The 27,300-nt window shown below is 44.2% G+C and overlaps 1 protein-coding gene across 1 annotated transcript in view; it reads right to left on the bottom strand.

Annotated features, from left to right (window-relative positions):
• NACC1 (nucleus accumbens associated 1) overlaps nt 1–27,300 on the bottom strand; it is a 48,308-nt gene that overhangs the window by 14,347 nt on the left and 6,661 nt on the right. Inside the window, exons 2-4 of the mRNA XM_078685309.1 lie at nt 12,308–13,203; nt 9,079–9,255; nt 7,799–7,904 (exon numbers count right to left, since the gene is read on the bottom strand). Coding sequence (XP_078541435.1) covers nt 7,799–7,904; nt 9,079–9,255; nt 12,308–13,175 — 1,151 coding nt within the window. The 5' untranslated portion in view covers nt 13,176–13,203. The remainder of the gene's footprint in view (nt 1–7,798; nt 7,905–9,078; nt 9,256–12,307; nt 13,204–27,300) is intronic.

Genomic DNA, 27,300 nt, shown 5'->3' with positions numbered 1-27,300 from the left:
CTACTGAGGCCAGGTAAACTTCACTGTGATTAAACGGACAGTTTTATTAATGTCACCATTGACGAAAATTATCAGAGATGCAATTTTGACAATGAAATTATTGAGAGCAACTGGTTCTGATGAGATTCTGTGTATCCTTTTACAGTAATGTGTACCGGTAGTCAGAGCTTCTAACTCAGTTTTTAGGTCTTGCCTACAGGCACTTTTTAGATGCTTGCTGTTGGAAGACCTATTGGGGATAATACCAATACTTACAGTGGGCTAGGGCCTGCCCACTTCTTAACACCAACTGGCCTTCTTGTTATCATTTGTTTGCTTCTTATTCAATGGCTTTCCTTCCGCCTATTATTTGCCACTCCTTTGAAGCATATCTTTATAATCATAGTTTGGATAGGATAATTTGTACGCTTCCGAAGCTCACAGAGAGCTACTTTATACTTTTTCATTCAGAACTCCATCAGAATGCATGCGGTTTCAATTGTTCCCCCTTGTGCGCTGCTTCCACCTCAAATACCCCTAAGTGCTCATCGTTGAACCCCTCCCTAGCTCATACATTTCTTTAAAAAAAAAATTCATCCCTACCCAACAATTTTCTGTTGCTCTCCTGCGCCTCAACTTCATATTGCTTGCCCTACTCCTCCTCTGCTCCCTCAACTTGTTCCTTCATTGTTAAAGTGCACCACACACCTAAATCATTTTGAAAAATAAAAAAATTCCCCCAAAAATTTGGTGGGTCTGGCAGTCGTAATTTCCTGCCAGGCCTCTCTTTTTACAAGCTTTGATTTTGCGCATGTCATCTAATTTTTTTTTATTTACCACACCAAGATTTCCTAAAAATATTCCAGTACTGGAGATAGAATTGTAAATAAGCCTCCTGGCAGGGGTGTGGAATTTAATAATATATCTACTGGTCCATGGGGCATGTGGCTTCATAAATCAACTTGTCCTGTAACAAAATCCACTTGTCCCTTTTGTGCTATGTAATGCGGCGACAAATTATGGTGACAATATCATTATATAAGAGCTCTGAAATAGCCTCCCTGATTATGCCACGGTTCCTTCCATAGTAGGGTTTGAATACTAGCAGTTACCTTATGTTGCCACGTTTCCGAAGATCTACATACCGGGGCTGAAGTTATTGGTAAGCAACAGTTCCAGGGTTGGAATGCCCTTCTGGGTCTGTGCAAACCTTGCTTGCATGTTTTAACTAAATGATGCTGCAAAGAAATGCTACCTACATGTTTTCAGTAGTTAGCGAAATGTTTTGGCATTTTGTGTGTGAACATTTTATTTTGAAAGCAAAGTATCATCAATCTTGCTTCTGTAAATATTTGCATCTTATCAGAGAGCATTCTGGGAGCAATTCACATAGCCTCATATTGCTAAACATTGAAAACTTGTGCACCCATTTTTACACTCTAACCACTGTCAGTAGTGCAGTCGTGAGTTTACAACATTTACTTGGAGCGCTCACCCTAATAATAAAGCCATTGCATCAAAGAACGATAAATAAAAGTTTGACCAGCGTTAACACAGACACAGACACAAATATTACCATAACTGCAAGCAATGCCTTTCCCTGATCCATAATGTGGTACTGAAAACTGGCAGCCAAAGGGTTTATGCTGTAGGGGGTTGGGCCTACTTGTCCAAAGGACAAAATACTCATGAAAACGTGTTGCCCTAGACCCCAAACAATAGGTCCTGGGTCGGGCTACAGAATTCCACATCCCTGTTCCTGGAATATTTGGACGAAAATTGCTCTTTCCCCAAGTGATCTCAGAAGGGCACCAGGCTCTAGCCAAAAGATGCATTTTGCAGATAACAGTGCTTTGTTTTCAGAAGACAAAATGAGAGCAGCTGTAAGCCGCTCTGTAATGGGCCATCACTAAAATCTTTTGCCATTTATATTCTGGCTGGGAGAAGGTGTCAAAACCCCACCCCCATTTGTAATAGTCATATTGTTGATACTTTTACAGGTTAGTAAGGCCAGCCTGGCCGAATAGTATATTTGGCAATCATAAATTTGATTACATTTTTAAAATTGAACAGAACTTATCTGCAATGTTTAAATAATTTTGACATAATTAAGCATGATTGTGAACCTTGGGGGGGGGGGGGGCGATCATAATTTTTTGGGGGTGAGTGACAGCATTAAAAAGTTTGAAGACTGCTGGTTTAGATGAAAAGCCAAAAGGAACCTTAAGAACATTTTTTTTAAATGATTACGCTTACATTGTCTTTCGTGAAGTGGAAGAAAGGTTCGGCGATTGTGAAAACTTGAGGATCTTCTACTGAACTGATTTTAGAGTCCCGAGAGTGATTTCTTCCAAGGGAGATGCTAGACGTTGGGAGCCTGGAAATATAATATGGGACAACAGAATTTTTCCTGAGCACCATACCAAGTTAAGGTGAGGCTTGTTTCCCACCACTAACTGGGACCACCAGTGAATCCCTCTAAAAATCTAAGACTGACTTAGGAGCACGGGATGGTTTTGTATAAATGTCACTTTTTTGATCATTCACATAATACATTTTCTTGAGCAGAAGCTCTGGTTGGTCCTGAAGAAAGCTGAAAGCTGCTACATCTCTATGTGAGGGTTACTAGGCTGAAACATGCCCGCCACCTTTTGACACTAACTGCGGGTATATGCTCCTCCTGCTAGTGCCCTATTTTTAATCCTGGTCCAGAGGCGTTCATATAAAGGAATATTAGAACATTGGAATGTGGAGCACTCCATTGAAGACAGTGTAGTGCTCTGTGCTTCTACGGGCCGGTAAAGGCCCGCAGATGATCATTCCAATTTTGTTTAAACAAAGGCCTCTCGGAGCCCAAGGGATTTCAATCCCCTTGGGCTCCGAGAGGCCTTTGTTTAATTTGTTAGAACATTCTGCCCTCTAGTGGCAGAATCTTTTAATCGCCTTATAGCCCTTCGTAGTTGGGCTATACCAGCTATTAGAGTCCCTCTCCCTTTAACATTGGGGATACAAAAGGGGATGATGGACGGAGCGTTTGAGCAAATCAAACACTCACCCCCAGTCAACTGATCTGGGTTTAATCCATCACCATTCTTTAGCTCACTCCGCCACCCCAGTTCAGACATGGCCATATGCAAATCAGTCTGACCCTGTGCCTCTTGGGAACAGTCCAGCCCGAACTGCCAAGCCATGTCTTCCCTGGACCAGAAACAAGCATCCTGGGACCCGTTTCTGGCTAATCAGCCGTCATCAGCCAGGCTAGCTTGAATCCAGTGGCAAAGTGAGCAAGAGGCCCCGGCATACCCTTTAACACTGGAGCGGGCTTTAATAGCCGGCACAGGCTGCTATGGCAGGCTATACGGCCATATTACGTACTCTGGAGCTAGTTTTACTCTTGCTTACCTTTTCTTTGTGCTGCGGTCCCCACTGACCTTGAACTCATCATAGTCGTGTTTAGTATACCTTTTCTCCATACAAAACATTCCTGAGCTCCTCCCTCTCATTGAGGGGGTTGTAGCCCGTGCCGTAAGTAGGCATCATGGCATGAGGAGATTCCAAAATTGCATGTATCACGAAAGAGACAAGAATGTTTTTTTTTTGTACGCTCAGTGCAGAGATTAAAGAGAGGCTTTTCTGAAGAAGCAGCGAGATTAACGAGAAGGGAATCACAGATTTATTTCTGGGAATTAGCCGGCTGCTTGGTAAAAAGGAAGGGCAGAATGATGCTAGTCCTGGAGACTTATTTTACTAGGAGTCCCAGCACTGCATGTTTGTCGAAATATTTGCAACAGTCTCCGCGACCGACTGTCTGCACTTCCCTGCAGCGTGTACAGGGATAAAAGCACTGGCAAGTGGGGAAATGGAACTATACATACTCTTATTCATTCACAGAGAATGAAACAGATGTCCAATGGCATGGCAAGTAGCAGTCTAGAATTGCAACAAATACTGTTGTCTGTACTCATAATACACATCTCCATTTACTGAGCATTGGCATACTGAAGAATTACAGCAGAACAAGGAGGAATAGTGTTATTTTCGTGAAATCTGGCCTTCAATGTAAACTTCCCGACCGAAGTACCCATCTAAGAAGGCCTGAGGCGGTCAGTCATTACCACAGTAAAAGTCCTCAACCCATTGTCGGACCGCGACCTATGCTCTCTCCTACGCTCTTATGGCTCAGGTCCGGTAAAACAAATATCCAACACACACATCCCCATACCGACAATTCTTACAAACCCTCTGAGGCTCCCAACACTCAACAACAGAGGCTCCGTCCCTAACAACCTTAGAAAAGTTCCCCTCACACTAGAAAGCTCGACCACCCTTCTCTCTCCCAAACTCAAATGCATCCTACTAAACTGCAGATCGGCCCAGAGACACTCCTCTGACATAGCTGATCTCGTCTCAGCTAGGGATCTGGACCTAGCCATTCTAACGGAAACATGGCTCACTGAAGCCTCTACCCCGATTATGGACATACTAGTCCCCCCCAATTATCACATCATTAGGCTGGACAGGTCTCCTGGCAAGACGGGCGGGGGAATTGCATGCATTTTTAGGAGCAACCTCTCCGTTACTAAAGTCACCTCCCCCTCCCTTTCCTCCTGTGAACTCCTCTGCCTCGACATCACCAGCGAGGGCAAACAAGTTTGTGCTTTACATCTCATCTATCACCCGCCTGGTGACAATCTCATATTCACCCAACAACTCATGGACCTCATCACTTCCAATGCCGGTCGGCAGACCACCCAAGTCTATCTGGGTGACTTCAATCTCCACTGGAACGATCAGAAAGCCACAGTGGTGAATAGTCTCAAAACTTTCCTTAATGCGCTCGACCTCACCCAAATATGCGATAAACCAACACACGACAAAGGCTCGATACTCGATCTCATCATTGCCAAAGAGAACTCTACACAACTGGAGGCGATTCTACCCTGCGATTGGTCAGATCACCACATTATCACCTTCCTTATCAATGAAAAAGTTAAACCTAATCCGACTCAACCAATCAAATCCAAAACATGGAAAAGGGATATGAAGAAACTTAACCCCTCTTCCCTGCCTCCCCACATCGGCAACCTCCTCCTTCCCCCTTCAGGTGCCTCGGATGTTCAATCACTGACTGACCACTACCTTACCTCTATGAATACAATAGTCAATGAAGTCGCCCCTCTGCAACTAAAAAGAGTCTCCACCAAAATTTCTAACCCCTGGTATGATGATAGACTCAATGACGACAGGCGTACTATGCGAATGGCAGAGCGCACCTGGAGATCGGACCCTTCAGCACTGCATCTCAAAAGGCTTAAGAACAAGAGAAATGCCTATTTCAGGAAAATAAAGCGCACAAAGTCGGACTTCTTCAGCCGCCAGTTGGACCAAGCAAAGAACAGGCCAAGAAAGCTATTCGAACTAATCAAGACCCAAACAAAGGCACAACTAATACAATCAAACAGCACAACAAATGACACCCCACACTGCGAAGCCTTCTCTGCTTTCTTTAAGCTAAAGACTGACAACATAAGAAATGACCTCATCAAGGATGTAAGCCGATACCCCAACCACACCAGAATGGCTGACAATCAACCTAAAAACAAGGCATCTTGGATGTACTTCGATACCTATTCGGAAGAAGCAATACACAAACTGCTCTGCACCTTGAAGCCCTCTAATCACCTCACAGACCCTCTACCTGCTAATGCTGTAAAAGACTTCATCCCCTTGCTCCTCCTCCCTCTGGACCAAAATCATCAACAGCTCTTTGCAACAAGGCCACATTCCAGACTCCCTTAAGGTGGGGCAAGTCACGCCTATACTCAAGAAACCTACAGCTGATCCGTCTGACCTAAACAATTATCGGCCCATCACCAATATCCCCACCCTGGCCAAACTGCTGGAGAAATGTGTCCAACTCCAACTAACAAAACACATTGACCAATTTGACCTCCTCAACCCTCATCAATCAGGCTTCCGAGCGAAACATAGCACGGAAACAGCTATGACACACATCATTGATGACGCCCTCCAAATTCTTGATCGCAATGAGTCCTGCCTCCTCATCCTTCTTGACCTCTCGTCAGCATTTGACACGGTCAAACATGAGAACTTGCTGGAGCTGCTAAGCACTAGAATGGGGCTATCGGGAACTGTTCTCAATTGGTTTTCGTCCTTCCTTCACAACCGGTCTCAGAGGTTCAAGATCGACAATGTGCTATCTACTCCTGTGCCTGCAGATCTAGGTGTTCCACAAGGATCCTCCCTCTCCCCAACACTATTCAACCTCGTCATGGAACCGCTCGCCACCTTGCTCCAAGCATCCAATGTTCAATTCCATATGTACGCCGATGACACACAACTTTACCTAAAGTTACAATCCCCGGAAGATATCAAACATCTGAATTCCACGCTTATTAACACTCAATCTTGGCTGGCCGATAATCACCTCAAACTAAATGCTCTGAAAACTGAGTTCCTACTCATCTCACCCCCGGCGAAAATTTCCTCCACCCAAACCTGGCTCAACAACCTAACAGCACTCAATGTCCAACCTACCATCGTGGACTCGGCGAAATCCCTAGGCATCACACTCGACGCCAAGCTCAACATGCAGCAGCACGTTAGCAAAGCCACAAAAGCAGCTAACTTCCAAATTAACACACTGAGGAAAATTAAACCCTTCCTCCCTGCCAAAGACTTCCAAACTGCTGTACAAGCTTTAGTCATCCCTCGAATAGACTACGGAATTGCAGCCCTCAGCGGACTCCCGCTATCCACAACAGCACCCTTAAGAGCCTCCCTGAACGCTGCCGCGAGACTCATTACTGGCTCAAGAAAGCATTCGCACATATCCCCAGACTTAAAGTCTCTAAAATGGCTGCCTTTTGAAGCCAGAATACAGCTAAAAATTGCAGTTATGACACACGCGGCCGTGCACCACAAGGCACCAAACTACCTCGCTCAAAAGTTGTCTATATCGGGAGGTTCGAGATCCAATAGGAGTACAAAAAATCTACTCCTGAAACCTCGTAGATTCCGGAAAGTGAAAACATACAAGCGCTCCTTCTCAGGAATGGCACCCAGGATCTGGAATGTGCTCCCTCCTGAAAACAGGCTTATCTCCTCCACTGCACTCTTCAAGAAAGAGGTGAAAACCATCCTTCTGGCCAAGATCTCCTGAACCTTATAGGTGTTGGATCAGAGACTATGCATTGCCTTGTATCACTGCTCACCCTGTCCTTTGGCACTATACTTCTACTTGATGGGGGCACTACTACGCTACTCTCTTACTACCGACCAAGATATGATACACGTTGGTTTACTGATCCACTCTCCCGATGCCCCACTCATTATTCTCTCTATACTAAAACATTGGTATAAGCCACCCACACACCCAAGGGGTACCTGAAGACATCTGTAGTGGGATCAATGACTTGTGCTGTCCTATACTACTTCTTTACCTGATTGTATATTGATTTGTTTTATGTATGTTATTACTATCCCTGTTATTACCATGTTATTGACTAATATACTGTTCCCATTATCTCTGTTGACTCCTACTGCCCCTACCCTATCTTTGTGAAGCGCTCTGATATCTGTAAGGATCCTGTTCGCGCTATATAAAACTTTGAATAAATAAATAAATAAATAAAAGGTTCGGGACACACAGATAAAGATAGGTAAAAGCAGTTTAATTCTACAAAGCGATATGACCTAAGAATGGGAAACAAATACAGTTATTTTTCCAACAGGCATGTGAACAAACAGAACATGTTGCACGAGGATGGTAGACAAAAATTAAACCAAAAATACCTACCGATCAAAAAACGATGCCAGGAGTCGCCTCAGGAGCACCTTGTGACGTGTTCCTGCGCTGACATGGCAATTCATCAGTTGAGCACGTGTGATAAACACATTGGTACCTATTGGAATAAGCAGGTGGTTACTGATCAATACAGTTATTCAGCCTATTCCCCCAGCCAAAAGCATATGTTCTGCATGTTTTAGAAAGCTTGCACTGCTTCTATGATGTACCTGTTCTATGTGAGAGTGAAGATTTTGCCTTTGATCCATGTGCTGTTGTGGCTGAATTGTGTACCTGAGCTGCTGCAAGCATCCGTGCTCATGTGCAGAGTGTGAAGCTTACTACTCGTGCTGCATCTTTTAGGCATAAACAAAGGGCGGTTTACCTGCACCCCAATGATGTTGCGACTTTGGTTCCGGGGTAAGCCTGGACTGCTCCTCTGCCGTTTGCACAGCTACCAATTCTGCACTGTTCAGCTGGAGTGAAACTTTTACCCTTTATTCCTAGGATGTAGCTGTTCTGGTTGAACTGTACTAGCTAACTAATGCCAAGTGTGTGAGATTAGGATGTACGTGAAGCTTGCCCTTTTGCACCTGTTCTGGGTGCAAGCGAAGCTTCATCAGCGATGCTGGTAGTGTAGTGGTTCTGGTTCCATGGTAAGCCTGGACTCCTCCAGTCCGCAGTATCCATGTGTTTTCCTTCCACTGATGCTGCTCGTGCTGCACCCATCATGCACTGTGCACGAGTGAAGCTTTCACCTCTGATGCCTGTGCTGTAGCTCTCTGGCTGCAAGGCAAGCCAGCCTCCTGCTGTCTGCAGAGGTTGGTGTTTAGCTATCACTGTTGCTACCCATTTTGCTGCAGTTGTGAAGTCTTCCCCGCTCTTGCCCATGCATCCCGACCTGCCTGCAAAGGAAGCTTTAACTTCTGTCGATGCCGCACCCTATCTTTATATGCAATGTTAGCTTTTAGAAAAAAACAGGTAAAAACACTGTGGTCTGAACTTGGCAGTGCTTGCTAATGAGGTTGGTATATACACATTATATTTTGATTAACATGTGCCTACGATTTTGCCGGTAAAGACGAACAGAGGCAAACAAAACTAAGGCCAATCAATTAGAGGAAAGCCAAAAATACTTTCTAAGTAAAGTTCAGTGAGACAGGGGAAGGAGATTGCTTACCTTTTCATTTTTTGGCACATCTATAAGCTATATATTAATAAAAACAGAAGTGTAACTCTGCACCCCAGTTTCCACCAGCCCCAAGTGGTAATGCCACAGTTCCGGCACGTACCTATAACAAGCTCAAGCTTCTCAGCAGGATCTCCCTCCTCATACAGTTTCGGGTGGCACCGGTTCCCAATCTGGCTAATGAGCTCTGCCGGCAGAGAGGCCAAGTCTTGCCGGACCCGTATTCGATTCCTGGAGTCAGAACCGGAACTCTGCTCTGGCAAGGCCTCCACTTTCTCTGCTGTGGTTAAAGAGCACAAGAAGGGATTATTAGGGCTGGGGAAGGCATTATCAAGGGGACATTATTTCCATGCACCCCACTCCAATGAAACACAGGACCAGTCAACAGATTACTTCAAAACTAGAATCCAGTCAAGAGTAATGCTCGGACTCCTGTGTGTGACCAGGACGCCTGCGAAGATCATGAATGAAATGTATTACTTGGATCAACTTGGAGCTGCTACATCTATCCATCTTTCAGGGTCATTCCCTGAATTGTTGTACTGCATGCATACTCGTACTTAGTCTTGTGTAATAATAATACTTTGCGTGTTTCAACATTTTCACTTTCTCAAAAGATTGATTTTCCATCCTGCCATTCACCACTTCACTGGAAGGTCACCCTTTCCTAATGGAGCACCTACTCCAGTGGGCAATCAGCCTGCATGCCTCCACTGGTATAGCAGTAAATCATCAACCACTGTGCCCATTAGCAGACAGGCAATCTGCCTGCATCTGGTTTTCATCTATGTAAATAAAGACATACGCAAGATCTACCAACTCTAACCCACCAGGCACCAGGTCTGCATCTCAAAGTATGCCCGATAGGAGCATCTACTTCTATTTGGTGTCCTTCCATGGCTGAAGAAGTGTTGGTGCAGAAAGCAGTACTTTAGACCTCCAGGAATGACAGATCTATTGCTTCAATCACATACAGCCAGAATATTTTTAGGTTTTGGATACAGATCTTTTTATTGAAGTTGGCATCAGGTTGATGTGAAGCACTGCAACTGCATGAAAGAAAGGGGTATAGTTGTGCACTTGCAGTGAAGAAAACTGTGTAAGAGTCAGAGAATGGAGAGGAACTATCGCCAACGTAGAACCAAGCAGCCAGGTCTTTTGGAAGGGGGAGGGATATAGTGTACTACACACAGTCACGCACAAGGTAGAAGACCAGAACTCCAACAAAACCTCTTCGTGTTGGAGGAAACTGGCATAGAAAAGATGAGCATCCCTAATGTTGGGGCTGTCATACACGTGGGATCTAAGGGTAAAATAAACAATACACGGGATAACAAAACTATGGGAAAACAGTAGAGATCAGTAGACGTTGCCTGACAGTTAAAATGGCATGCCTTTGAGTGATCTGCACTCCCAGAGCCAACGAGTTAGTATCTGTGTGCAAAACTAGAATATGATAAAGGTGAACACATTTCTACAATGATCTTATATACACCTTACATTTCAGACACGGTCATGCATTGACTTATGGTCCTGGATGTGTCAGTTCGACAGAAGTCGTCACGCTGCATCGTGCTTTGGATCTCCGACTAGCTGCATCCATTCTTGGAGATTTTATCCATAAGCATCTTGTCTTGGATCATCAGAGCAGGTGTTTTATGTCTTGAAAAATCATATCAGGTAAGCTGGCTGGACAAATGGTTCAGGCCTTGCATTAAGAGAAGAGTTTCATCAGATCTAAGCAGTGGATTTGGCTTGGTGCAACACATCTTGGACAATCAGACCAGATGAGTTTGGTCTTGGGGAAACTGTCCAAATGTACCAAGTATTGGATTGTTACATCAGTGTCATCGTGTCTTGGAGGGTCAGGATATCAGATCAGTTGCTTGCTATATTGGAAGGCAAGTACGAAGTTGGATTTTCATTATGAAATGAGGTGTGTCATATCAATGACAGTGAGGTTACATTAAAACAAGACAACAAAAATTAAAAACAGGCACATGTGCCAACCAAGTAAAAGCTCCCAAACACAACCACAGTTTGTTCCAAATATTTTAATACTAGGTTAAACTACCATTTCAAAACTACTCCTGGCAGGTTTGAGAGCAAGTGATTGATTGTGGAATTGGGTGAAATCAGTTAATATGGTAGATAGCAACTTTTGTTTGGTCTTCATATTTCCTGTTATGTTGTTTTAAACGCCATATTTTTATAGCTATTTGCAGGTTACTAGATTTCCCCATATGGCTGCATGGGATACATGGAGATGTGTAGAGATGCATCCAGTCACTGATTATCAGAGCAGATGCGGTCTATCTCAGAAGAAATCTCAAGTCTTGGATTATTAAAGCAAATCCTTCAAATCGTCAATGATTTGTGGAGATTGGTCTGGTCTTTGATTATCAAAACAGTTGTGTCAGTTTTGAAGGGATATGTTGAGATATGCCAGAACTTGAAAGATATGTTCAGTTGCTTCAAGTCTAGCGATTGAAGCAAAAGCATCAGATCTTCATTTATTGAGGTACATCACTCCTTGGAGAACTTTTTGGAGGAAAAGTCTGAAATGAGTCTTGAAGGAATGGTGAAGATGCCTCATTTCTTTGACAAATTATCTTGGATGACTTGTTAAAAAGCACCAACATGTTGGTGGATGGAACCATATCGTCCAGGGGGAAAACCCAAATGTGTCAACTCGCAAAAGACTGGAGCACATGCACTTGGTTTCTAATTATAATTATATGTCAAAAGAGGTAATGTATTGCGCTACTGCACCAGCCGCAACAGGCCAGGGTGATTGAATGGCCATAATTGATGAACATAGTGATCATCTGTCCGGACAAATGTTGGCTTGCACGTGCTCAGATGCGCCATGTTTTGGGTGAAGGGGCATATGGAATTATTCTTGCTTGCTTACACCAGTAGCATCCCATATTGAAATAATCATGTTTCGGTGATTGGATGAGTTGGGTCCATGCATGAACTGACTGAGAGGATACAACATATCTCGAGTGGTAACTGTGCATGCAGAGTTTCTTGAATAACTGACATTTAAATGCCAAACTGAAAATACAACTTTACGATTCTGAACAAGCACTTACTATATTTTATAACAATAATCCAGAAACAGCTAGGCTTGCAGCACAACACTGACAGTGGTCCCACAAACTCTCAACACCCCTCACCCAACTCCAACCATACACCAAAGCAGCATTTAATCACAAAACCCACCATTCCACAGTGTACTCACGATGACCCTTCTCAATGGGGATAAGCTTGGTCTTCCTACAGTCCCCACTGTGTAAAATGCCGGTGCCCGGCACGGTTTGCCTTACCTGCCTGGTTCACGTTCATCATACTGTACATTGTGTACATGTTACAGATCTGCCGGTACTGCTCGTCTGTACCTTCCTCTGCTATGTCTTCCTCCTCATCCTCCTCGTTGTGGTACGAGCTGGGACTGTCACTTGTGTAGGCACTGGAGGTACCAGGGCTCGTCCTATCCGATGTGCTTGGCCCACTGCCAGCTGCTGGGGCAGCCACAGATGCCGCTGCTGCCACCGCCTGCCGGTTTCCACTGGCCGGCTCCTGGGAAAAGCGGGGCATTTTCCGGTTTCCATTGCCCTCCTTCTGTCCACTGTCCCACAGCCGCTTTGCCACAGGTGTGCACTGGACAGAGTCTGAAGTCTCATGCTGCTCAGTCTTGACACGGGACACTAAGGGTAAGGGAGTAGTGCTAGAGGTCCGTGAGGAAGTCTGAGCTACAGGACTCTGTGGCTCTGAACAGGGAGTTTCCTCTCCGTGCAAGCCCTGGGAGTCACAGCTAGGGGAACTGACCTTCAGGAAGAACTCGGTGCCCTTCTCCATGATCTCCTGGATCTGAAGGAAGCCAGCTGTGTACATCAGCAGGAACTGGTCCCCAACATTCATGCTGAGACGGCCGGTGTAACAGAAGGTCAAAATCTGCTGGAAGGACTGAGGCTGCACTGCGGCTGGTAGCTCCACCACCGCGCTCTTACTGCTGTTGAAAATGTCCCGGAAGTAGGAGCTGCTGGCTGCCAACACAGCTCGGTGGGCTTTGAAGGCATGGCCCTTCACCACCACAGACACATCACAGTATAGACCCTGCAGACGCTGCTCATTCAGACACTCAAGGATGCTGTTACCGAAGTTCGGTATCTCCATCTGAAGCGTCTGAGCCATGGTGGCCTCACGAGAGACAGCCTCGGAGCTGGAGAGGGAAGGGGTAAGGGAGAAGAAAGAAAAGAGTTAGACATGCCCTTACCACATACGAAGAAACTTACACCAACCCCATGTCTCCTTAGAACCCAATGGCTCAATATTTGTTCTCAAACCTTCGGATCTATTAGACAGAAGCTAAGCCAAGAGAAGAAAATACTTTCAAAGTCTCTTGGAGGAAGTTTGGCAGAATATGCAGCTAGAACTTAAACGTACACAAATCACTGTTATGTTTCCCAGTGATCACAGAACAGAGTAGTTTGGAGGACTGTTTACTAAAGAGAAGGTCAAGACAAGTGGGTTTTTTCATGCTGGTAATTGCAGAAGATGGGCAACGGCACTCGTTTTTGAGACTGGGGCTTATTTCCATCATCAGACTTTGATTCTGTGCAACAGATCGTGAAGAAAGGAAGAGAATAAAAGGAAAACAGTGACAAGCTGTGAAATCAGAGATGAGAAAAGAACATGCAAGAGATAAAAGGGATTGTAAGTGTATGATGGTGAAAGAAAGAGGCTTGATGTTGAATCAAAACCGGGCAAACTTGATAATCCGCAACCAGAGAATTTAGCAGCGGACTCCTAAGAAACCTTTTGGCCCCTGTCGCTTATAGGCATTTATTTATTTGATCAAATTAAGTACTGGGTGAAGCAAGGTGAAAAACATTTCTCAAGGAGTCAGAGTAGCCACCCACAATATCATACCAGGATACCACATTTGGAAAGGCTATGCTAATTGTGAGTCGTGGTGGGCATTGGGGAATCAGAGGACAAATGGCAGAAAACAATATTTGAGAAGTGGAAGCTGAGAGTTGAACCTAGAAGAATCTGTAAATAGGTTAACAGCCATGTATTGACTCCAGGAACAGTAGTGTAGGTGGCATATATCACACCTACCTCGTTTGCAGAAAATGTCTCTAGTGGTTAACAGCTCAGCATAGTTTTTAACAGTACACAGGGAAAGAATGTACTCATTCTGTAATACTATCTATCTACTACAGGGCGATGTTCATGACCCATACTACATGTTATATCGTCAAGCAGCAACAACATGCATCAGCACAAAGGATAGATTTCACCTCTTCAATAAGTAAGGTCTGCACAATCCACATGATATGTCTTGTGAGCGGTGCTTCTATCCACAAAGCAAATTACTTGCATAGTGACTGTAATATGTGCCAGTGGAACTGTACTGTTGCAGGGATCATGTCTGGAACAGAACTGTGCTTGGGACCCTAGAACACCAGTATGTAGGGACTGAACCACCATACCACCTCAGGATCCATTGGGCAGAGCCGGACTAGTTATAGTGCCACACTTGCCCTCCTAACCTTACCAGAGAAACAAGTGAATTGACACCCCAGAACACAACACTCTCAACCCTCTCAGGAATCGCGGTAATAGGACACACCCCTTTGCTCTCTCACTCGTATTTGCCCACAATAAGATAACCAAGAGATGCAAAGGAAGTTTAGAATATTTATCGAAACTATTATACTCTGAAATGCAGTATTCGTGCCACAATTAGAAAACAAATGCATACTAAAAATATTGGTAGCATGGTTAATAACCGTATACCATTAAAAGCACTGTCATTATATCGGACAGAGTAACCTACTCAACTCTCCTCCCCTGCTACTGAAGATAAATGGTTATACAACTTTAGACCGGTATCTAACCTTCCTCTCTTATCCAAAATTCTAGAAAGATGTGTTCTTCCACAGCTAACCCAACACCTAGAGAACATCAAACTACTAGACCCACTCCAATCAGGATTCAGAAAATGTTGCAGCACCGAAACCGCAATCTTAAATGTCTTGGACGATCTTCACATATCACTTGACTCTGACCAATGTAGCCTTCTCATCCTTCTAAACCTTTCGGCCGCGTTCGACACAGTTGACCACTCCCTGCTCCTCGAAGTCCTCCAGGAGAGAGCGGGCATTGAAACGACGGTACTAAAATGGTTCTCCTCTTTTTTCCACAACCGCACATAATGAATAAAAATCAATAACTTTGAGTCTGACCCCCTTCCCGTTAGCAGAGGAGTTCCACAAGGGTTCGTACACTCTCCACAACTTTTCAACATCTACATGGAACCCCTCACCACACTTCTAAGGAACTCCAACATCCCCTTCCACCTCTATGCAGACGATACACAACTTTATCTGGAAACCACCTTGATCGCAGACATACACAGACTAAATGTCACGCTCATTGAGGTCCAACATTGGCTCTCAACTAACCACCTCAAACTCAACCAAGAGAAAACAGAAGTGCTCCTCATCTCTAATAGAGACGAAAACCCTCAAATCGAAGAATGGCTCAAAGCCATAGACGCCCTCAATGGTGCCCTTGCGCCAACGGACTCGGTGAAATCCCTAGGGATTACTCTCGACCCCAAACTGGACTTGAAAAAACATCTCAAAAGCCACCAAAAGTGCGTTCCTAAATCTGAAACTGCTTTACAAAATAAAACCCTTCCTCCCCATGAAAGATCTTAAACAGGCCATTCAGGCATTGGTGCTCTCCAGAATTGACTATGGTATCGCAGCACTGACCGGGACAGCAAAATCTCACCTAGGTCCTCTTACCACTACCCTCAACGCCGCAGCAAGAATGGTCACAGGAACGAAAAATATGAGCACATTTCACCGGCACTCAAGGAACTGAAGTGGCGCCCTATTGACCAACGAGCCAGCTTCCGTACAGCTTGTCTCACGCACAAAGCCCTGCACACAGGCAAACCAGAATATCTGTCTGCCAAACTCAAAAGGGACGGTCAGTCCAGGAACCTCAGAAGTAAAAACACACTTCTACTCATCCCACTGAAATCACGGAAACACAAAACCACAAATAAATCCTTTGCGGGAAATGCACCCAAGATTTGGAACTCCATCCCCCCCCCCACATCAGAATGACCACCTCCTTCCCGAAATTCAAGAACCTACTCAAAGCCCTCTTCCTAGAGCGCTCTCGACCGTAACGAGAAATCCACAATTGACTGGGGGAAGGACATCCATCTCCCCTTTTCGAAACCACATAGCCTGAAGTTGTGCTCTCGAACTCTGTTCCATATTGCTCTTAAGTTGGAAAACTGCAGATTATTATTTTTCTTTTTGTTCTCTGTTCTTGTTTTCCGCCCAAAATTTCTTGTTCATAACTGTACATGCTGTGAAGTGCTCCGATACCCTCGGGTCCAGCTAGCGCTATACAAAACTTCAATAAATAAATAAATAAAATATATTTAAAGATATCTGGTATTTTTGACGGACCCCTTACCTTAGCATACCAGAGGGACGCTCTACATCTCAGCAGACGCAGTAATCTTGCCTCTGAACTCTCATTCCATGTGTGTGTTTTTGGCTGCTGTGCTCATGTATATGACAAGACATGTGTGCACATAAACAACAGCTGCATTTCTGTGTTATGTCTAGGTACCCTGGCCAGAAAGAATAACAAGGGACATTGTTGTTTGACCTTGTCTATGACGTTCAGACCAAATCCCAGGAAAAGAACAGAACACGAAGACATATACAGGTTCCGTGTGAAAGTACAATATGGCACAAAAGCCAGCCTGTTTATATAGTAACGTGTGCAAAAGAAAATGAGGCCCATAACGAGCATCTTTAGGCTAACCCAGGGAAAACTACAATGGGCCGTGCATGAAACTCACAACACTGTTAGTGCATATGTATGGAGACTAGTGGATAAGATATTTCTAACGGTATTCTTTTTTATTAAATATTTTTATTCGAATTTTGCATTGTAAAACATAACTTTACAGTGGAATCAGTAAGCAATTTTTCACTAAAACACATTGTATGACGTGACAAGTCTGTGGTTAGCCCTACTTTCCTTGTGGCCCTGGTTACACGTTTCCAAAATAATTTAACTGGGCAGCAACGCTGTGTAATTTTATACACTGTACTAACCTCTCTCATAACTTCATGCAACGTTAGATTCTTGAGGTCCAGCTACTTTGTCCAGGCTATGCCGAGACGGATGGAGGTTAGCATCAGCAGAGTAAGGTTTATGGCAGTACTTGCCCATCCCGGAAGGAGAAGTAAACTTTGGACCATTCACTACAAAATCTGTGCAGCACCCATCTCCTACTTCCTACCAAGTACGTGTATTGGGTACTTTTTGTGTGTTTCTTGTACAACTCCTGCCCATCAGGTTGTTTCTGTCCTTCCTTTACGTCATGACGACCTACGCGCTCTTGCCACTGCAGTCTGCCTCCAAGACCATTTTGCAGACTGCTGGGTTGGAAGAATATTGTCTGCCAGCCACAGTCTGCCTTCCCCATATGTGTTACGTTGAGCAGTGCCTTGCTTACCTGAATGAGTCTAGTTACTGTCAAAGCTAATCAGCTCATCTTGACTAATTGCCATCAGCCTCTTCTTGGTCTTTCCAGAAACAACGTAAATTACCCAGAAAAAGTACTCTGTTCTGAGTGGATGAGTTTTGAACAAGGCTCGCTTTTTGGTTGCACATGGCTTCCCACCACTGCAATCAAATGAGGATAAACACTAGTTACTGTATGGTAAACTTCAAAACGAGACTATTTATCAGCCCGGAGAACCATTTACCAGAGACAGGACTCTGCTGGTTGTCATTTCCCTCTTTAAAAAAAGGGACCAGGCCTAGGAACATGGGAAGACCTGCTACTGAGACGAGTCTTTAAAGATTTGGAAGCTGCAGTACGAGATGTGTGAGGAGATGCAGGTGTTCGGTCTGGAGGACACAAGAAAAGGCCTCACTCCCTGTAGTCTTTTGACAAATTAATCCAGCCAGGACTTCAAGGTTTTTGAAAATCAACAAAACAGAATAAACTGAAGAACATATGTCGAGGTCGAGGACTTGAATAGAAGTGCTCCTGGCCTTAGAGGGTGAAAGAGGGAAGAAGAGGATGTGGCATTTACTGAGCAGGCCAGGAATAATGCAGGGTCTTCAGATGGACACAAGTGGCTTTCACCTTCAATTTCAGGCCTTACGACAGTGTTCTTTTACTGTACATGGTCACCCTGTAAATCATGAATCTTTTTAATATTGTATCTAGCCAGTTTCAGATATATTGTCTATGTGCCGTTGCCTAGAGTGGTGCAGTGGGCGAAAAACAATGTGTTGGAACCCTACCCCAAGCAATTTCCAGTAGTTAAGACTATTTAAAATCATTCCTTCCATCAACCTTTATGTGGTCGATGTCATGCCCCAAGTGCCCACCGGTATGCCCAGAGATGGGTCCCTTGCTCATTATGCCATAGGATCCAAGCTGTATGTGACTGGCGAGTGCTTTCTGGAGGGGGTTCATTTGTCAGTTCGGGACAGGCTGTAGGAGCAAGATCAGTACTGATTTACATAAGGCGGTCTAGAGTGGTACAATGGGTGAAAACGACAGATTGTACTGCTACCCAGAGCAGTTGCCAGTGGTTAGACTATTTGCAAGAATTCTCCCCATCACCTTTGTGTGATTAAAGTTGTGCCTGGCCCTACACTACAAATCCCAGTTCTTCCGTTCTAACAAGTGAACCATTAGGTCCAGGTGGTGCTCTCACTCCCTTGGGATGACAACTGAAAACCTTAACGACCACTGGTTTCAGCCCTACACCCACTCCCGCACCAGCAGTCTTCCTGAGTTTGACTATATACTCTTGAAACAGTGTAGACGAAAAACGTGCCACTCAGCACACTAAACCACCACCACTGACCTTTATGGGCCCACCATCCTTGCACAGAGAATCGCAAAGAAATTAGGAAAGGGGGCGGTGGGGTTGTATCATGGCCAGCATAATACACAGCAGCAAGCCTGACAAGTCTCCCCTTTTGACTGGCTAAACAGGTCTTGCTACACCCGAATGTTCACAAATATAGCAGAGGTCTCCTTGGATTAGCTCCGAGCATAACGCTCAATGCTAGTCACATTGCAGGGCTCTCAGTCGTATCTCAGCCGTAGGGGATGCTAGGATCTTCTGGCTTCTGTATTGTCCATGATTTTAGCTACCCAGCTTTCCTACATTCAAATTGAAGTAATCTCCATAGTAAACTAAGGGCCAGATACATCAAAGGGTTTTGCCCATTCTGTGTCTATGGGAAAATGTGTTCATGCTTATGGCCTGCTCTGTCTGGACAACGCGCTCCTTAAGTGTAACTCCTTGCGTCATCGAGTGTCTCAGATCCAAACACTTTCCGACGACCAACATCGACGCCTTAAAGGGTGCCCTCCCCACCTTCAGGTAGGCAAGTCACCAAAGGGAGGAAGGACTGTGGTTCTCCAACATTGTGTCAGTGGGATACTAGTGGTAAACGACGGCCCCATCGGGTTTACAACCCAGAAGCAGCAACTGCGCCCCATGATGCACAGAAAAGGCCACAAAAGCAACGCCAGCTGTGTCAATATTAGCACCTACAGCACTTTCGGCAATTCAGTTATTGGCAGTCACCCTCGGCTCCGCCAACGCATCTCAACGCAGACCCCTGCAGCGCCCCCTGCTGTTCAAGCAGAGGGCTCGCAGCTCCTGCTATGGGTCTCGCCCGTCGTTTCTCCGCCAGCGTACTGGTAACGTCAAAGCGCTCTCCCAATGTACCTCCATCTGGGTCTGGTGACCGCTGACGCAAGACTTCAATTGTTATTAGGACTGAGAGGGGCAGCGCCTGCCCCTTGAAGGGGGTACAGACGAACTTCCACCTATGGAAAATGTACGCAGACCCTCTATATTCTCACATTTGCATGGATAGAAAAACTGCTCAAATAACATAAAAAAGGCATTCAAGGCTTTTTGGCGTACACATTTTCTCTAATTTGGGGGTGGGGTCTGCCTCCGAGCCAGGAGGAGAAGCTTAAAACCCAGACATGTGTGGGGTATGGTGCAGTGGTGTTCTAGCGAGCAGTGGGGGAGGCGCGCTCCTCGCAGAGTCAGCAGACAGACACAAAAGCAGGCAGCTGCAGTGTGTCTGGGCAGGGCTGTGCCACAGACCGAGTAAACAGTGGCAGCAGAATTAAGTATTCCGAAAGGCAGCTCGGGAGGTAACCAAGGAGCTACTGACACACGAGACAGGGAGGGAGACACTGCAGTGCGGGGCAGGGGCGGGGGGAGGCGCCAGGCCTCCAGAGCGAGGGGTTAACGGGGGTGAAGGAGGCCAGACGCCCCCGCCAGCACCCAGCAGACACTGCACCTCTCTGCTGCACCAGCCAGACTGCCTTTGTTTTGCAGTTATGCTAATGAGCCGCCTGCTTCAAACACTCAGACTGCGGGAGGCTCCAGCCCCAGATTTCACTCACAGGCAGTGGACCACGAGCACCAGTCGGCGGCATGGGGCAGAGAGTGCAGAGTGGGCATAGGAGCAGCACCGACAGGGGGCTAACATCAAGGCGCCCGACAAGGGCTCCTAAAAAAAATCCGAAGTGGAAACTTAGATACAGGGATCATTCACCTAACCTGCAGCACACCCAATTCTCCCAGCACTGGGGCATACGCACAGTACTGCCACTACACTTCCATCCGAACTAGCAACACACCCGTTCTTTCAGGATGGTAACCAAACATGTACCCTCAAATGCATGCAAGCTCTATCCTGAAGCACACCTGTTATTCCAGTACCGTAACGAGCACGAATATGGCAGTGCACACTCAGCCTGACTACCAGCAAACCTGCTGCTCCAGCACTGCGGCCACCATAGATAACCCTGTCAATGCACCTCAATACCCCCGTGCAAGACACCTGTTATTTAAGCAGTGACCAACGCCGCTCTGCCAGCTCACCGAAACCTCTAGACTCGGGAGGAGACTGGACAATCCACAGCAAGAATCAACGACATTGAGGGCCTGCCACAAGCACACAAAGTCTACCAGCTCACATGCCCTTGAATACATTTATACAGACCCTTGAATAGTGGCACAGTGGTGCCCAGATTTCTGAGGGTTGAAAAAAAGGGTAGCACCTCACTTCCAAATGTACGCGTACACAGGACCAATACATATCTGTGATGCTTAAGCATACATTGCTCCAATTCCAGGGCACACTTGCCCCCACATAAACACCTGCACAGATACAAAGCATTCTTACAAATACCATGAAACTACATACACGCTTTCCACGCGTATTATTCCGTGAACACCCCAACAAATCATATATCATGTTAGCCTACACCTGCAAAACACCTGCTCACAACTTAAGACAATGCAAAATATGTTAATTACCTAATCTGATAAAGAGGCTTTTTTGACAGGCTGTAATGTATCCCTTCAACCTATCCGCAACCCACTTTCAATAAATGAATTTCACCTACTCGTCAAATTGTTTTGCCAAACTAAATGAACATCCGTCTCTAGACTGATGCGCATTGAGGCAAAGTTATAAAAGTGAGTTTCCATACGTATGTGTTCAAACCTTCTTTCACAGATGACTCTGAAAGGGCTATAATAAGCAGCACTGCTATAGCCTTTAACTCCCGCTCGAGGAACCTACTGGATTTGACAATGCTTGTTCTTACCATTCTGAGATGGCTGATTGCTATCTAGATAAATTAGGAATAAAATGAATAATACATTTATTTTAAAAAAAGTCCCTGACATATGTGTACGTACACACATGCATTGAGGCCATCTTGGATTATTTATTTTTTAAAGCAAAATAGAATTACTTCCAGGTGGCCACCATGCATGTGCATGTTGCATGGCAGCCACCTTTGACTGGTTTTTATTATGCTTTTAAAAAATTAATTCCAAGATAGCACATGGTCACCTCAGAAAAAAACATACAAATAACGCACATGGAGGGAAAGTAAGCTGCAGGGCCCAGAGGTGTGGAATTTAATCAAATATCTACTTGTCCATGGGACAGGTTGCAAATCTACTTGTCCCGTAACAAAATCCACTTGCCGCGTTGGCGACATGTAGTGCGGAGAGAAATTATGGGAGCAATGTCATTATGTAAGAGCTTGGATAATAGCCTCTCTGATCATCACAACGGCCCCCACAATGCTAAGGATGCCTGGCCTCCACCTTGGGGGTGCCCAGGAGTGGACACCTCACAGGGAAAGCCAGGATGGGTTCCACAGTGGTATTCGTACAAGCGCCTCGAGACCCTTGCGGGTGAGTAGTGCGCTATACAAGTATCAATTTACATTACATTACATTATGCCTGGGTTCATACTATTGTAGAGTCTGAATACTAGCAAGTCCCATATTTTGCCACTTTTCCCCAAATTTGCATACTGGCATTGGGAGGTAGCAGTAAACAATAGTTCCAGGGTTAGAATGCCCTTTGGGTATGTGCAAACCTACTAACTAGCATGTTTTAGGGGTTTTCACCAACTCTTCTGTAATCTTTTTCCATTCTGAGAAAGGTTGGAAATGTACTCCTTGACAAGGGCAGAAGTAAAACTTACTCCAGGGATGGAAAAAAGAAGTTTGCGAGATAGTGAACTTGTAAACGCTCAACAGATTCCCGCATGAGACCTGCATATTTGCTCGTGCTAAAATGGAGTTCCCAAATATTTTTTAGGAGTATGTTTCCCAGGCCTACTTCCGAAAATTCTTGGGAACTCATGAAAGGAGTAAATCCGAACGAATGCAAGGGCATATATCGTGGATGCACCTTTGTGACTTTATTTAAGAAAAGGGCATCTAATTAGGTCTGGTGCTAACCGGCACCTAATTTGGCCAGGTGCTAACCAAGATCTGTTGCTTTTATTGAAAGTGTATTTCTTTATCTATCGCCTGGCTTCATTGTGACAGCATTCTGCTCTTTCACAAGAAGCATATCAGCACACAAATTTTGTTAAGTGTCACAAACAACAGTCGCAATGTATGCTTGTTCAGACCCAAAAATATGTTTGCATTTTGCCATTTGCTATAATGGCGAGGGAAAGGTAGCTCCTACAACAATGTTTTACAAAAACTATGCCAGAACAAGACACGCATTGACAAAACCAAGAGGCTGACCACCAATGTCAGACTTGATGGCTTTGCCAACACTTGTTTATTTTCATGTTTCCCATAATCTTGTTGAACCTGATTACACTGATTTCCCATTATGGACATTTGTGGGAAATACTAGCATGTCTAAACACATTTTACTTACTGATGCTTTAAAGAAATGGAACCTAAAATTTCAAAATCATTTTGCAAAACTTTTTTTCCTACTTGCATTCATTTGTGAACATATTATTTTGAAAGCAAAGACTCATGAATCTTTCCTTCAAGCTTCTGCAAATATCTGCATCTAATCATTCTGGGAGCATTATAAGTACCCACATATTGTTAAACTTTCCAAACAGATACACATTTTTATACTGGAGCCACGGTCATTGGTGCAGTCCGAGCTTACAATATTTCCTTATAGTACTCACCCTAATAATAAAGGCTTTGCATTAATGAACCATAAATACAATTTCGAATAGCATTACAATACGGACACAAATATTACCTTAGCAGCAGCCAATTTCCACACCTGATACATAATTGGTTTCTGTAAACTTGCAGCTAAAGGTTTTGTGCTGCAGGGGGGTGGGCCTACTTGTCACAAGGACAAAATAAACATAAAAAACAGTTTTCCTTTTCAAGCTATAGGAATTCCACACCCCTGTTGTCTAAGGCAAAAAAAAAACATTTTAAAATATCAACACAAAAAAGCAGGGGGGATTGATGTGGAGAAGGTGGCGATTATGGGAATGGGTGGCGATTAATGGATTGTGAAAAAGGGAGGTTGTAAAGACAGTATGGGAGCAGGCTTCCAACAGCAAGCATCCAAGTAGACCAGTGTAGAAAATACAATAAAAATACATTAAAATAGGAGAATGCCTGAAAGCAAGCTACCAATGTGCAGCTACCAGTTCACAAAAAAAAAAAAAACAGCGTGCTATGGTCTGAAGTTGGCTGGAGCAATTTTTTTTTACTGCAAGTATAACTCACAAAAAGAAAAAAATATATATATCCCTCCCACAAACATGGCCACCATATGCTTTCAATAAAAAAATGGAATTATACACAAATATTTTGTAATGTTGCTGTTTTACTAGTAATGATTAATTATAAAAAAAAATTAAAAAAATTACAAAAAAATCCTTCCAGGTGCTCTATGACATTTTTTGTATTATTGTCTGGAATGGATACAAGAATAACTCACAACCCAACCAAGCTCTCAAATTCTCAAATCACAGCCAGCTGCAATGACACAATGTCATTTAAACAATATATAACAGCAATTTAAACAAATAAGTAGATGGAAAATAAATTCCCCGTCTAAACAGGAAGCAGAAAAGCAGTCAAAATACATAGCTGGATTTTAATGTTAAAATAAATAGCACACTTTGAACGAGCTTTGTCACTGAAGAGAAAGGATCAACTTTTAGGTGGCTGTGAACAATGTGCACAAGCTTTGTGCAGTCAATCAAAGTGAAGGGAGCCAATCAGTACTGTGGGATCACCTGTTGCCCCATACTATATGCTATGGTAGGTAGAAGCAAAATGTGAATGACATTTTATTCGACCACTGGATAAAGCCTGCGGACTAAAAGCTTCTTTTTGCACGTATATTATGTATTACGTTTTTGAAAGATCAATAGTTTAGAGGAATGGCTAAAATTGTCTCAAAGGACAGACCTAAAAAGTTGATAAATAAAATAAATGAAGAGTGTGAGGGCAACGAAGAGAGCATGGAACACAATGCGCTCCCGTGGAGTGCAACAAGCAAAATAAAAAGGTGTTTCCTTATGTCACTTCTGGAAGGCTACAAGCGAGCTAAACAAAACTATGGCAAAAACAAGCTAAGCTTCAGAGGTGATATCAGCAGAAAAACACCAAGCAATGCCATCAAACAAGTACAATGGAACTGAAAGAGAAGAACTGCATCTAATCACGAGCAACAGGCTGACCCCAAGCCCACTCCATGTGCTGCATTGTAGACAAGAGGTCTTTCGCAAAAGACGACAATCTGTAGGTCGCGATCTAAATTCAGAAGGCTGATCTCATTTGCAATCATTCCATATGTGTTGTATGACAAGTGAAATGTTTTGGTCAGTGATGTTCAAATTACTCCATATAAATGACAAATATGTTCACAATGTTATAACAAATCAATGGTGATTTAATTATTGAAATATATCAGTTTAAACTTTGTTTAACACATTAGTTTGGCAACACTTTAGTTGTCCTACCTTTATACATCGAGGGACAGCCTTGAAGCTAGCCTGGGCTACAATTGTAGTTCCTCAGAGTTTCAAAACTAATTTGGGTGAGCATAACTCATAATCAGTACCCAATGCATGGTCTCTGTGGCAATAATAAGCTTCACATAGAGCCCATATCTACTACCATGATGAGGAATACCCAAGAACGAAACCCAAATGTGATCCATCAGTAGCCTGTAGGGATGGGTGCTCGGAACCCTACCTACGAATTTGGCTTGCTGGGCTGAGCTGAGAATGCTGTTTGATGCTCCTTTGTATCTGCTTAGCCTGGCTGTGATTTTATTAGCTAAAAACAATAATTTAAGTGCTGCGATCTCCTAGAATCTTTGGAGCCTTCAAACGCTCAATAGCTGGGCTCAAAGCAGCTGCCTGCTCTACTCCTTAAAGTGTCTGAGCAAGCAGAACTCCATGGAACTAAATAGTGAAGCAGCAAGATTCAATAGACAGCCACCTGAATTTACTCCCTGAAGCACTGGCCACAGAGCTGTACAAGCACTCTAGGCGCAAGGTTGCGTGGTTAGGCTGCTTACCCCATGACCTCTCAAGACCAAACAGATGTTACCAGCAGCACCATAAAACCTTTTCGCAACATAGTGGAAGGAGGGCATATACTTAAGCTACCTACACAGATATACTCTCATAAAGCCATGCTCAAAAATCCCCTTTATCTCCTCTGAGAGTGCCAATCCCTGTACAGCAACAGTGCAGACTCCTTCCTCGTCCCCAAACTTCTAGAGAATTTGAAACACACATGAAGGTTGGTGCAGGAGACTGCTAAGTACCAGTCACTGCTAGGATGGTGAAAGAGGCCACAAAACTGATTGGGTAGGCATTCCCCGAGCATCTCTAGGACAAGGAACAATATAGTACTAAAAACTTGAGGATCAACGGTAGTCTCATGTACTGTGCTGGAACGATCCTGCATGCAGATTCCTACTGGATGCATGTGCCTAGAGTCCGCTGGACTCTAGAGAGTCCTAGCATCTTGCGCCTGCCTTTCTGTCATACCAATCAACAGTATCACTGCTTCTACAGCAGAAGATTACCATGCATGAAGCCAAAAGCCAATAAAGGATGATCGAGGAAAAGGATTGCCAATTGAGATACAAGCATTGCTCTATACCACTAATACGCAACTGTCAAGGTAAAGCCACCTTGCTCTTTATGTACCTAGGTTTACTCTGGCAAGACTTGTTAGGCCAATAAACTAAAATTATTTTGACTTTCTGACTTTGTTGGAAACAGTGTTCTAAACACAAAATTCAGGTGCTTCAAGTCTGTCCTCTTGCTTCTGTCTCATAAACACTCTAACCAAAAGTGCAGAGTTCTACACCTTACACCCCAGGCATGAGCTTCACTCACTGTCCATGGCAGAGTCATGCCCCGCTTCCCTCAGAAACTTAAGATCCCCAATCTTACTTTCAAAAGCCGAAAGGAAAATACATCTATTAAGAGAGGCTGTATAAGAGAACAGACTGTAAACATTAGGGGAGTGAACTGGGACTGAAAGGATAATCATCTGTCTCTCAATGGCCATCTGTGCATGCCTTAGTATCTCTCTCAGTGTAACATTTCTATCTTCCATCATGCACTCATTCCTCTCACGGTCACTGTTCATATTACATTTGTCCCCAAACCATCCTCATAGTTCAGGAGCTATCAAGCTTGCATCTTTCACTACTACTTTTCCTTCATTCCTGCAGGCCAGGTACCGAGAGCCATATAGCCCCACTGCACAATAGCTCCGTCAAGTGAGAAAATAGTTTTAAGGGAGTGCACTCTGTTCACAAAGGCCTTTGCTATTTCCTTGTTTCTGTCATCTTATTCTAGTTCTTAGTCCCCTTTACCATTTCTCCTATCCAATTTGAAGGCTGTGAGACAATATAAAGTGAAAAACTG

This window comes from Lissotriton helveticus, chromosome 1_1 (assembly GCF_964261635.1).
Source record: "Lissotriton helveticus chromosome 1_1, aLisHel1.1, whole genome shotgun sequence".
Lineage (NCBI taxonomy): Eukaryota > Metazoa > Chordata > Amphibia > Caudata > Salamandridae > Lissotriton > Lissotriton helveticus.
This window is presented reverse-complemented; position numbering and strand designations above follow the sequence as displayed.